The following is a 12692-nucleotide window of genomic DNA, read 5'->3' on the forward strand; positions in this document are numbered from 1 at the left end:
TAACTGTGTAGAACAGGTACAATCTTTAGCCCTTAGGTACGCCCTGTCTAGGTCCCAATGCGTGAACAAAGGACGCTGTGGGGCGACAAGATGAAGATAGAACACAGTTCATCTAGACACAGCTAAAGACACTATTTACGAAGACGCCGGTGCTGGTGGATCTCGAATCCATGACGCAAAACTGGTGGGACGAGATAATCCAAATGCCAGCATACAACGCCTACGGGCACCCCATGCCATTGGACCAAAACTTCTTGGAGAGGCGCATCGTAGACAAACTATAAATGCTCGATTGGAACCGCGACAGAGTAGCAGACTATCTTCACGAAGTCTGCATTGCCGATAAGCTCGAGCAGGAATCGTTTGAAGAACAGATAGTGTCGGTCCTAAAGTCAGTGATGCAGACCCTCCAGGGCGCCGATCATATGAAGAGAATCATCATTGATAACGGTCATCTACTTCACGATCATTTCGACACGCGAAACAACAACTGCTCTTAACACTCGCAAAAGCGATCCGGAACACGGGCAGAGGGGAGACCATGCCAGAGATTGACATGGAATCTCAGACAGAGACTCTTCCCGAAGACGCGGAATGCCAAACCTTCCCAACCGAGCAATGCTATCAATCAACACAGATCGAGGCGAGAACGCAAGCGAGCCAGAAGGTGCAACGGATAGGATGCTTGTGGAAAAAAGGTCGCAGACGCAATTCACCACGAGGCACCACACACCCAGACCACCAAGGAATCGGCAGGAGATACCAACACCCAAACTCGGAAAAACCGAGCAGCAGCGAGCGCGCGATTGCGGATGCTCAATAACCATCAAGTTTAGACCGGCGCGCCTGTGGACTCCGCGGGCAGCCTAAAAGACGCGTGCCGCGGACGCGACAATGGTCCCAGAGCTCTTCTTCCTTTCGTGCGCTTTTCGCTGCGCCCACTATCGCCTCTATAAAAGGAACCGTTCCGTGTTTCGAAATTCATTCCATACTATACTCTACTATCGGTCAAAGGGAAAGAGGAGGAACTGGCACGAGCAAGAGGTAGCCGCTGTCTCTGAAGTTGTCCGGCGGAGTGGAGAACATGCTCCCGCGACCAGGACTTCGCTCATACGTCCGGGGATTTGCACTTGCCGGGACCGTAGTGAGTTGCTGGTTAGGTCCCGCCCGTTTTAGTATTGTAGTATGTGTATATATGTGTGGAATGAGATGAAGACTGAGTAAGTACTCAGTGTACTGGATGAAGTAAGGTGCATAGGAGCCACAGGGGAGTGGCTAGGCAAACAGTATGTATATGTCAAGTGTATGTATATGTATTGCCAAAGGGCTTGAAGAGCTCGACTCCAAGCGCCCAAAGGGCGGCGGCTTGTGGATCCACACAAGTGTCAGAGCACAGTGTACGGGCCGTCTTGAGGTTAGAGTAGGGGGAAAGCACAGAGTCGTACGACAGTGGCCTTAGGGCCTCCCAAGTTAGAGACCCCGCACAGCAGAGTGTGAATCATCGATGCCCGGACGGAAGCCTAGTGACAACCATACCACGTGGGGGTGCACTCTAGCCCAGTGCATCCACTTTGTCGTATCTCTGGTGTGTTAGGATTCCGGTGCCAGTTCCTCACGGGACCCACACGTCAACGAGTCTCCGGAACTGGACCTGGCTGACTAGCGTCCGGGACGCGACACATTAGCTCACGTAGGGATGGTACCGAGGTAAACATGAACGGAAATTGTGGACGCGCTTGGTCCCACTCTCCTAGGGAAATCAACGCACGCAAACATTCTCACTTAATGTGTTCACGACTGCACCAATAAAAGTAAAGGATGAAGTGCATGATGTCGACCGATCTCAATGGGGATGCATCTACTTGTTCGACTTCAATACTTTTGAATCTTTTGAGGTTTATGAACGCAAGCTGCCCCATATAATGATGCCCCACTTGAGGGGCCCAATCGATAGATGAAGTCAGTGTTTTTACCCTACCAGACATGCCTGGTACGAATTTGTCGACCACGGAGGGATGAAAGGCTTGGTAAGCACTAGGGTTTTTCGTAGTAGCATTGATTGTGTGGTCATGGTCGCATCTCTTACCGATTGTGCTACACCCAGCGAAGTTGGTAGGACAAAAAAGCGTTCTAGATGGGAGCTATGCCTATCATTAACTATGTTGAGGTACTGCAGGACCAGAATAACCCCTTCCCGGTACAAATGCGTAAGCGGCTTGGCTCGATGGGGTGCGGTGGAGATAGCAGTTGCTCTCCAAATGGAACTTCTACTCATTTTTTCACAGCAACAAGCAAGGGTCACAACCGCTAGCTCCAATGAAACTGCACCAGGTTTCACGTCCCAATGCAGACCTTGGATGCAGAAGGTCGATAAGCAGGAATTTTAAGGGATGAAGTTCTCCAAGTGGGGCGGTCGTTAGGTACCCACAGCCGATTATGTGCAGCCGAATAAATGCCCGCAGAAGAGGCTGTTGGTAGGCCAGAGCAGGTATATCTTAGTCTAGCTGAGATCACTAACCCACGCCCATCAATCACCATATCACTGAGGTTATGTGCCGTGTTTGTATTGCAATAACATGATAGAGTTGACTTCTAGGAAGGTTCAAAGAACAAAAAGGCAACAACGTAGCCACGTAGAAATTTTAAAAAAAGTAGAGTATGAAAAATGCTCAAAATGAAGCAAAAACATAAAAAATTTGTATAAGAACAAAACAACATCAGAAAACATAAATGAAGCTGAGAACTTTTCAAAATTAAAGCTAAAAAGTGTGAAAAAGGTCGTTGGAAGACGTAGATTTGTGATTGAGAAACTATATAGGAAATATAGATATATATTTGTATTTATACAGAGTATTTAATGCACGTAAGATACTACAATAGCTTGTAAAAGTTTCTATTTGCTTACTTTACGCAAGAGTGCAGAGGCAAGACCAGAGATAGCGTGCTCCTGCGAGGCATGTTTTGCACCTCATTACACGGTGAGGATACACGATGATGAGGGGCGATGTGATGGGCGGGACATGAGGCAAAGGCAAGCGCAGCGCAATGCTCCGCTGACGCTATCTCTGGTCTTGCCTTAACTGCTGCGCAGCGCAATTAAGGATTGCCGTTACCAGTCATTTCCCCTAAGGATATATTGTCCCGGAGGCTGCGGGTACCTAACGATACGCACCCCTTCTCCAAGACCACGATAAAAGGGATAAAAGGATGAAAGTATTGGCATATCAATCCACCTGGCAGGCGCCAACGCGTTTTACTGGAATTCGTATTCGTTGTTGTTTTGGAATGAACCCATGTGAGCCTACACAATGACTTGCGGGGGCCAGCCGATGATTAAGACAGTGTTTTCATCTTTTTAGACAGATCTGATACAAACTTCTAACCGACTGCGCTACACCCGCCCCAAGGCCACAATAAGCACATGTCGAAATAAGCTGACGAGGGCGCAGAGACCCTGATAGCAAAAACAATCACCAAAACCTTAGGTATGTAACTGGCTCAGTCTTTATACCCTCTCGTCCATTTCACATTCATTACAGAAATGCATTTTAGAAAACATACTTTGGAAGAAAAAAAGCGACTTACGAAACCAAGCACGCCGCAGTTATCAATCAATAAGTTTTTTTTGGCATTTATATCTATTTGCTGCGATGCGTTTCCGATTTGAAGAGGAAATATGGCAAATGAATGCTAACTAGGTAAAAAAGGTGCGAGAGTCGCAACTTGCAGCCTAATTATCGGAAATGCGTGTTAAGCGAACGTTACGTTAAACGTTAAAAGTTCTCCGAGTATGGAGAGTTCTAATTTCTACCGACCTTAAAAGTGATGGAGGGTACAAATGGTTTCTTTATCAACAACACTAGAAAAAAGTCAAATGCAATTCCTGAAGCTGGCGGTGAACTTAATAATAAATTGGATATATGACATACTTTGAGGAAAGTCAAGAAACACACAGATTGGCACCGAACGAAAGACAGAAACATCTCCGGAAATACGAAAAAACAAATGTTGCGAACACTGATACGGCATCTAGCCATCGTTTGTTAGCGATGGTTATCGTCATTTTTTTCGACAAGAAACTTCCAACTTAAATTTTTGATTTTTGCAATACTCTGCTGTTTCTTCTTTAATCTATTATTCAAAGATTACTGTTTTTATTACTATTACATACCACTACATATATTGTTTTTAAATTAGCCAACTTCTGCACTGAGGAGCATTATGGGAGGTTCATCTAAAAGTGAATCTCATCCGAGGAAGAGCCGAAACGGTCCACCTTTCTCAACTTTAGCCTCTATCCTTGTTTTTATGATATATTTAAAAAAAAATATGGAGAGAGGATAGATATGGAGAACCCCATATAGTGCAGATACAGAAATAAATCATCTACTCTTAATCGCTGTCAAAATCAAATGCGAGTAGCAGAATGGAAGAATAGCAGAAACACGACTGCAATTTCGTGCATTTGAGGACTCAATTACTCCATAAATATGCCAAAATGAACTCATTAATACTGAACGACAGTCACTCAAGCAAATCGCAGTAACGAAATATTACAGGAACGGCGATGATGTTGAGATCATTCGTGCGTAACATCGTTTCACGAGCAAAGAAGCGCTACTCTCTATGAGATCTTAGTTCCGCTCACTAATTATGCATGATCAATTACTTAATATCAGTGGATAGATACGCTCTGCCTAAAGTCTGTATCAGAAATTGTATAAAAATTTAGAAATTAAGATTTATAGATGGCACTAAAAAGAAGAGGATTTTCCAGAAGTATTTGGAACGGTGGGAGCACACGCTTGTTAATCTATGGGCATTTCATAGAATTTTGCAACGACACTAGCGATGTTTGACCTCTTTTGAAGGAGCGATGTTTTCCGAAGGATGAAAAAAAAACAAAATATACAAAAAAGGAGGTTAAACTGGGTCAGGGATGTATAGAGAGAAAGGCTTTTGGTGATATCAGTTTTTGACAACTCTGGCAATATCGTGGCGTTCCATTCAAGCCAGACTTAAATGAGTCGCAGATAATAAATGAACCAAATATAAATTTATTGAACGTTGGACATCTAGACATGCTACCGCATAATGATATACATATCGGTCTATTGGCGCTAAATTTATCGACCCAGATCCCCATACGAACGTCCACGATTCGCAACAAGAAATAAAAGACCCTTTGCCCATTTTGTGCACATGTACCAGTTTCCTCGTATGTACATTTTACGGGAGAACGAGATCAAGGAACTCAAAGAAAAGAATCAGCAGAGTTGAAAGAACTACAAATATGAAAGTTGACCTGATGAAATGATGAGGACTAGTGGAAAATAATATGACAAAAGGCGAAATTGTTTTTTTTTTTTTGTGATGCCGCATATCGAACGGATCATTATCAAACAAATTAAGTTTACTTGAACATTTTTGAGTAGGTCTTCTTTTTACTTTCCTCTAATTCAATTCGTTTCCGCGCCAACGTCGCCATTTCCAAATTGACGAGAGACTCGTTATTTGACAGTTGAGCCAGTTTTTTCAAATCTTGTTCAGCCTAAAATGACTATAAAACCGAACGAAAGATAAGCGATAGACCGACTTAGATGAAAGCACGTAATTTTTTCAAAATTTAATAGCTAATTCTAATTAATTTTTTCAAAGTAAGTTTTAAAAGCGACTTTGTAAATGTTCTGACGCATAAGTGGTTTAAGAAGACGGTCTAAGTGCTTCTGCTATGCCAGAATTCAAGTGAAAACCTTGCGTCAGTCCGGCCAAGAGCTTACATTAACGTGACCGGGAGATGTCAGGTAGGCGGTTTGGAATTGTCTCTAAAAAAATAGGTTACACTTGTCCGTTCCGGGAGAAGCAATGTTCTCCAAAATCTAATGAGACTATAGCCCGACAACCTTCACATGGATTTTTGCAGTAATAAGAAAGAGTCTCTTGACTTCGAAAGTAAGCCTGGTACGGCAGCGCGAGGAAGAACGGGGCTGCAGGAGACATCGGCACCACAACAAAAAAGGACCAGAAAGACGATCTGAACTTATACGCATGCACGTTTGCATCGGAAGTGGTCATTGAAGATGTGATGATCCAAAGAAGGAAGATTAATTACGAAATGACCGGGATGAGACGACGCCAACCATGAAATGCCGTATATGACACTGGAGGAAAACTTTTTTTTTTGAGAACATGCATCAGTATAGGAGTTGTTGAGATCGGTGTTCTCGTCCACACAAGTATTGCAAAGAACATCGACTCTTCCAAACATTTGACGACCCGAATGAGATGTGGATCAACACCAACTGTGACTATCCTCCTCGCCTACGCTCCAACACGAAGTTACGCTGAAGAGAAAGTCGAAGCTTTCTACGTGGATGCAGAGAACTTTTACAGAAAAACAATACCTTCTACAAGGTCATTATTGTTAACTTCAACGTCGAAATTGGCCCCAGAAATGACCTAAAGAAGTTCAAATCGTGGCCCACTTCCTGCAATGAAATGAGGAGGAAGCGACGTTCCTAGAGTTCATCATAGGGACTGGGACCACCCTAACAACTCGCAGTCCCAGAAACCCTCCTCCCTACGCTGGACGAGGAAGTCACCCGGCAAAGGGAGCCGTAATGAAATTGAACACATCATCGTAAGTGAAATGTTTTACTTGACGGGTGTTGCTGTTATGAACCCGAAACATAATCTACCTCAAGGAAGACTTTCCTTCACAAACCGAGGAGAGAAACTCCTCGCTTTGTGAAGGAAAGAGAAACGGTTTGTAGACTGTACGAGGAAAGAGCAAGGAGCTTCAAAGGTACCAAGATACGCCTGCCGCGGAAACTTCTGGAGCTAATACCCCAGCTGCACGAGGTGAGCTGCAGGCAACCACAGAGTCGCGTACGGATCGCAAGGCTTTCCAGAGAAGCGATAAAAGAAAACCTCAAAGAGAGAAAAGCAGCAGAAACGAGCAGAATCATGCACTATTCCCATCGAAACTTCGCCAATCGTAGCAGCACGATTGACCACCACAGCGTTAAACTCATAGAAATATCCCGAGAGTACAAGATGTTGTTGCAACTCGTTTTCACCAACAAGAAGAAAGCTTTGATTCAGTTGAGACGGAGCTGTAGACAAGAAAGGCGTCCATGATTGATACGCAAAGACACTTCGTGAGTTACATAACATCTTCATGACCAAAATTTCAACATTTTACAATAATTTCACAGTCGACGTGAAGAGAGGGATTCGACAAAGCGACACAATCCCACCCAAATTTCCGGTACCACTCTCGAGATCGCGATGCGTGGATTGCAATGGGATAAAATGGGAGTGAAAGTTGATGCCCGGCAGTTTCACCACATTCGCTTATAACATCGTTCTGATAACACCAAGTATCGATCAGGTGCGTACAAGCGGTACTCGGAACCGGTGCTCCGACTCCCTTCACTTTTGTACGGTTGACGAAGGGATCCTCGTCAGTTGATCTGCACTCTATGAGCTAGACCCACTTCACCTGAGGAGGGTCCGGCTCCCCCTGTTGTTCACTAGGCGGAAAGAATGCTGATCGAATTTGATGAGACATGTAAAAAGACGTTTAACGGAACGATAATATCCAAATGCCTAAGCTATGTATATCTAAGTCGGAAAACTACCACGACGACCTCCGAGCGATCGACCGACCTCCGAGCTGGGCAGAAGGAAACCAGCGGCTTTGGAAGCATATAAGAGCATCGAGGATGTAGTGAAAGGACTAAGAACATCCGGCTCCGTGATCATCTATTGAACACCACGGTTCTTTCTGTTTTCGCCTACCCCTCAAAGACCTGGGTAATTCCCAAGCAGGGGAAAAACAGGATCAGCGTCACAGAACGCTCAATTGAAAGTGTTAGCGCTAGGCATATCCCAATTTGTACAGGGGAAGATTTGAATAGTTTGAAGTTCAACTATCGAAAAACAGAGACGCTGCAGCGTAAAATAAAGAAAATAAAATTAGGTGGGACGGACACATAATGTGTATCAAAAACAATCGCTGAACCAGAGCTGTGAGCGACTGACATCAAACGTGGCATTAAACGCAAATAGAAGTACCACTGTTGCTCGCTCTAGCAAACTAACGAACGGGAGCACAAATGATGCAGGTGATACAGGTAATCGTTGCTTCACATTTAACTTGTCTACACAAACTTCCGGATGAGCAGAGACAACTTGTGAGTGCCAGTACGAACTGTATAAGACATCGATCCATTCACTTCGAACTTTTTTTTACGCTATAGCGAATTGCCACATCAGGAATGAATCATTCATTTTGTATCACTGACTACCGTTTCCATCTTTGCCACAATACAACTATCATTGTTAAAGGGCAATAACTCATAAATCAAGGATAGGAAATCGATCCGGTTTTAAATTAAAGAAAAATTATGGTTTGTAGATATTGCGGTATGCATTTAACCAAAAGAGGGCACGATGTTTTAGAGCAAAAGTGTACAGGGGGAGATAGAGGAAGCTGCGCAGTGATAGGTGCGTTGCTCTCATTCTGTTGAATAAATTTGACGCCGATTACAATACAGCTTGAAAACGCACGTGAATGTTTGTGTCATAGAAGATTCTCATAAGTATATTATCTAGTGTTGAAAGATGTTAACAATTTAAAAATAAATTAGCGTCTACCTCATCCAGTTGCCAGCAGCCGATCCGAGCTCGAGCTCTTCGGTATAGTGCCTTCTCATTATCAGGATCTCGTGAGAGGACCTGGCACAAACACTGATTAGAGTTAGGTTTTGTATTTAAGCGACTTGAGGATATATTTTGTGAATCATAAACACAGAATAAAATAAACTGCAATACTAGGCCGACGCATAAACGCTGCAACATTTTTGGAAATCAACCTTATGGATGACGCGAATGACGTCGAAAATGTACTTCGCTTATGCCGCTGTTATAAAACATTACTGTATACACGCCACACTACACAAATGTTCAATAGATAAAAATAAATAAATAGGACATACAATAGATAGACGGGCAGACAGATTGCTGCGCTCGAAGCGGCCCAGAACGCTAGGATCGCTAGATGACCCGAGCTAGCAAAACTCATTGCTGCATCTTGCGATGGTCCCGCGTCGATTCCAACCGCTGTCTGCAGCGGTTGGAGCGCAGCCGCTTACGCAACACCGTGCTTCATGTTGTTTTTACCCAACTATATCTACGTCTGTAAAGATTAGCTTCATTCTAAGAAACCAACCAATGTTTCTGGATCCGAATTTTACAGGAGTTGATTTTCTTTATTAGATTTGGAAATTCCCGGTCATTCGCTAATACAATTGAAATGCTTTCAAATGATGGAAAAAAAACGTTCTGCTTCACCTCAGATGCTGTCTCCGCTGCTTCATACATATTTCCAACATTCAAATAACATTGAGATAGATTCGAATAGAGAGACACATTCTAAAGATCAACAATTTTCGCAGCACAAAATTGTAGATTATCCTAAAAACTGACTAAAAAAACTTCTTCCTCACTTTTCTATCCAACTCCTCCCATTCTGGTTCTCCAGGTTTCTCTCTTAACAGGAGAGTGTCCAATCGTCCTAATGCTTCTCGATATTTATCTATCGCTTCATCGTATTTCTTCTAAAGGTAAATTCTTAGTACAAATTCGTAGTGGTTCGTGCAAATAGTCCAAGAAAAATGGAATAGAAGGAGAGAGTTCGTGTTCAAAAAAGGGTATCCTAGTGAACAAATCTGAGAAAATGGAAGTCCGAAGCAGCAACGGAGAACAAACACCCACCATATATATTCGTCGAAAAGAAAGAAAGTGACAAAAAAAAAAAAGAACGAGCAAGTGATCAAAAAATTGTGAGACAACAAGAAAACAGAAAATATTGATATTAAGACATTTTCATGTATGTGTCTGACCGCTCTTTTTTCCAACATTTCAAAAAAAAGCAATCAGTGTTCCGTAATAAATTCTGATTAGAGTTCAAGTTTATAAAATACATGCCCAGCGAAAATTGATACTGTTACTCCCAGTTTGTAAACAGAAACCATTCTTGGAAACTACAAAACGGAAAGCAAAAACCTCTGATAGATGACTTGAACGTGGATAAATTTTCATACAAATTATAAAGCACTGAAAAGGAAAAACAGGAAACTTCATTGTCAGGCATGATCCGAGAAAATGCTTGTGGGGTAGGAAGTAGTTGTTAGAAGATTAAGAACTACGAATTTCAATCATGGCATCCATGAAAACTAAATTCTAAGTGAAATGAACCTAGAATTGAACAAAATGTTAGCAAACACAGGGCAGAAAACTGCATGAAATATAAATGCAAAAGATGATTTTAAAAAATCCCAACAACGCAACTCTAAACACATCCATGTTGAATTTCTGGAAGAACTGTCGTATAGGCACAAACCTGCGAAAACAACTGATTTCCTTGCAAGCGTAGCGTCTCAACCGATTGTAGCTTCTCTTCGGTGTCCAATTGCCAGCCTTCCGCTTCGTATTCTTCAGGTTGTGTAACCGAGAGCAAATGAAATATAAAACGAAGCGGACGAGGATTTTGCATCAGCTCGTCCAATTCGGGATATCCGGTGCTTTAAAATAAAAAAGAGACTCATAGAAACAGAGAAAGAAGTGCAGCAAAGCGTTTACCCCGCTGAGAGAGCGGCTGCACACATGTGGGAGTCATGGGAATGAGAGTGACCCTTCTCATGAGGTTTAGCAAGATCCCTAAGCTTTTTTGATACCATTGGATACGTGCAAAGTTCTGCCAGTTCCACATCGAATTGACATACCTAGAAAAAAGTGAAGATTCCGTTCAGTAAAAGTAATAATGCAACTAGAGGACCTAACAGTGAGCATCTATAACCCATTCCCTCCTTTACATTTGAGCTATACTTTGAAAATGAGGAAACATGAAAACAGCTTTACCTCATCAACCAACATTGATCGCAGACAAGTCTCAAAAACGGGAAGTTGAAATTTCTTGCCAAAAATAAGTTCCAGTGGTTTGCCATAACCGTCCGGCCAACCTTTTCGTGTGTTATCAATGACTACGTAATCATCCCTTAACTATTTCAAATGAATTTTCATTCGGCAAAACTGTACCTCCTGTTCGTAAGGGAAGGAGTTTCAAACACAAACCACCTACCTACTTTCCGGCATTCCCACTTCCGGTTTAACAAGATCCTTTGGTTTTAGAGTTTCATAGTGGAATAAAGCCTTCGTGCCAGTTCGGTATTCTGGTACAACTCCTCGTCCAGCGTGGAGCACCTTCTTGATGCATTTCGGTCGAGGTTCGGGCATTTTCTACAATCATCATATATCTTTCAGGCCAGCAAGGAACGTTCAGGCAAAACATGGTGCATTTTCTACTGAAGTAATTCAATTTTTTGAAGGATTAACCTCTCGAGTAGCGCACACCTGAACACAAAGCCCACAGTGGGAAACACGTACCCAGTGTATAGAAAGATGAAGAAAATTTGCACATGTTATCTCCACGAAGGCGTATGCCACACTGATCCGATTAAACAGGAGCCAGTGCACATATATAGTCGGGTCAAAACGACATGAAGCACGGACAGTTGGGTAAGAGGCTGCGCTCGAAGCGGTGCGATGGAGAAAGTGGTTGGAATCGAGGTGGGACCATGGCGATCTGCAGAGATGGGTGGCGGTAGCGAGGATCCTCACACGATCCCAACCGCTACGCTCGGCTGCACCGCTTCGAGCGCAGCCGCTTACGCAACTGCCCGTACTTCATGTCGTTTTGACCCAACTATACAACACCGCATACGGAACTGACGTATATGTATGTGATAAGCGCTAAAATGGTTGAAAACCGGCAAGACAAGCAATTAGAACAGGATGAGATAAAAATGATTATGCAAGCATTGTACCCCGTCACTGTATCTGATAACAATATAGACACAGTTGGTGGATTCGTAGCGAAAAAAGTGCTTTGTGCCTTTGTCCAATCGCAGAACGGATCAGTTCGGCATGAATTCAAGACGTGCGAAAAACGAATTTTAGTCAACGCAGCAAAAAGTTTATAAAATGGAAATACGAAGTTTTATTTCTTTCATCGAACTAATTCAGTGTGTAGTCTTCCCACGGATAAAAGAATGACATAAATTTGACTGGAGGGATGGCGCTGACGAATGAGAACTGAGTAAAAAGAAGAGAATTCAGTAAAATGAAGGCAGGTGAGGGTTCAAAGCACTTTGTACTACGCTTTGTTGAACGCCGACGAGCCTATCTATACAACTTGACGAACTACCAAAATCAAAAATTTCAGAAACAAAAAGTTCCAAGTTACTTAGCGGACAGTTGCGTAGGCGGCTGCGCTCGAAGCAGCGCGGTGAAGCGTAGCGGTTGAGATCGTGTGAAGATCTTCGATCCATCCATCTTTGCAGTTCACGATGGTGTCACATCGATTCCAACCGTCATCTCAGCCACGCCACTTCAAGCGCAGTTGCTTACGCAACTGCACCGTGCTTCGACGTATGACTACGTCGTTTTGACCCGACTATATTTTAATCGTTTTAATCTAAAGATTACGATTACAAGTTCCACGAGTTTTCCTGAGAAATGATTAGAGTGTGGGAAGAAATGACTGCGTAATTCTCAGAAAATTGTTTTTGCATGTCCAAAAACCGGAAACAATCCAATCTGTAACTGTAACGCCTGAACATAAAAAG

General features: G+C 43.0%; 1 protein-coding gene across 1 annotated transcript; it reads right to left on the bottom strand.

Annotated features, from left to right (window-relative positions):
- Nucleotides 1-5413: 5413 nt before the first annotated feature.
- On the bottom strand, nt 5414-11301 carry RB195_017117 (uncharacterized protein; the record flags this gene model as incomplete). Its single annotated transcript, XM_064183967.1, has 8 exons — nt 5414-5551; nt 8662-8742; nt 9358-9438; nt 9513-9623; nt 10409-10589; nt 10648-10790; nt 10927-11062; nt 11147-11301. The coding sequence occupies 8 exons, from the start codon at nt 11299-11301 to the stop codon at nt 5414-5416; spliced, it is 1026 nt and encodes a 341-aa protein (XP_064039848.1).
- Between the last annotated feature and the right edge of the window lie 1391 nt (nt 11302-12692).

Source organism: Necator americanus, chromosome II (genome assembly GCF_031761385.1).
Source record: "Necator americanus strain Aroian chromosome II, whole genome shotgun sequence".
Taxonomy (NCBI): Eukaryota; Metazoa; Nematoda; class Chromadorea; order Rhabditida; family Ancylostomatidae; genus Necator; species Necator americanus.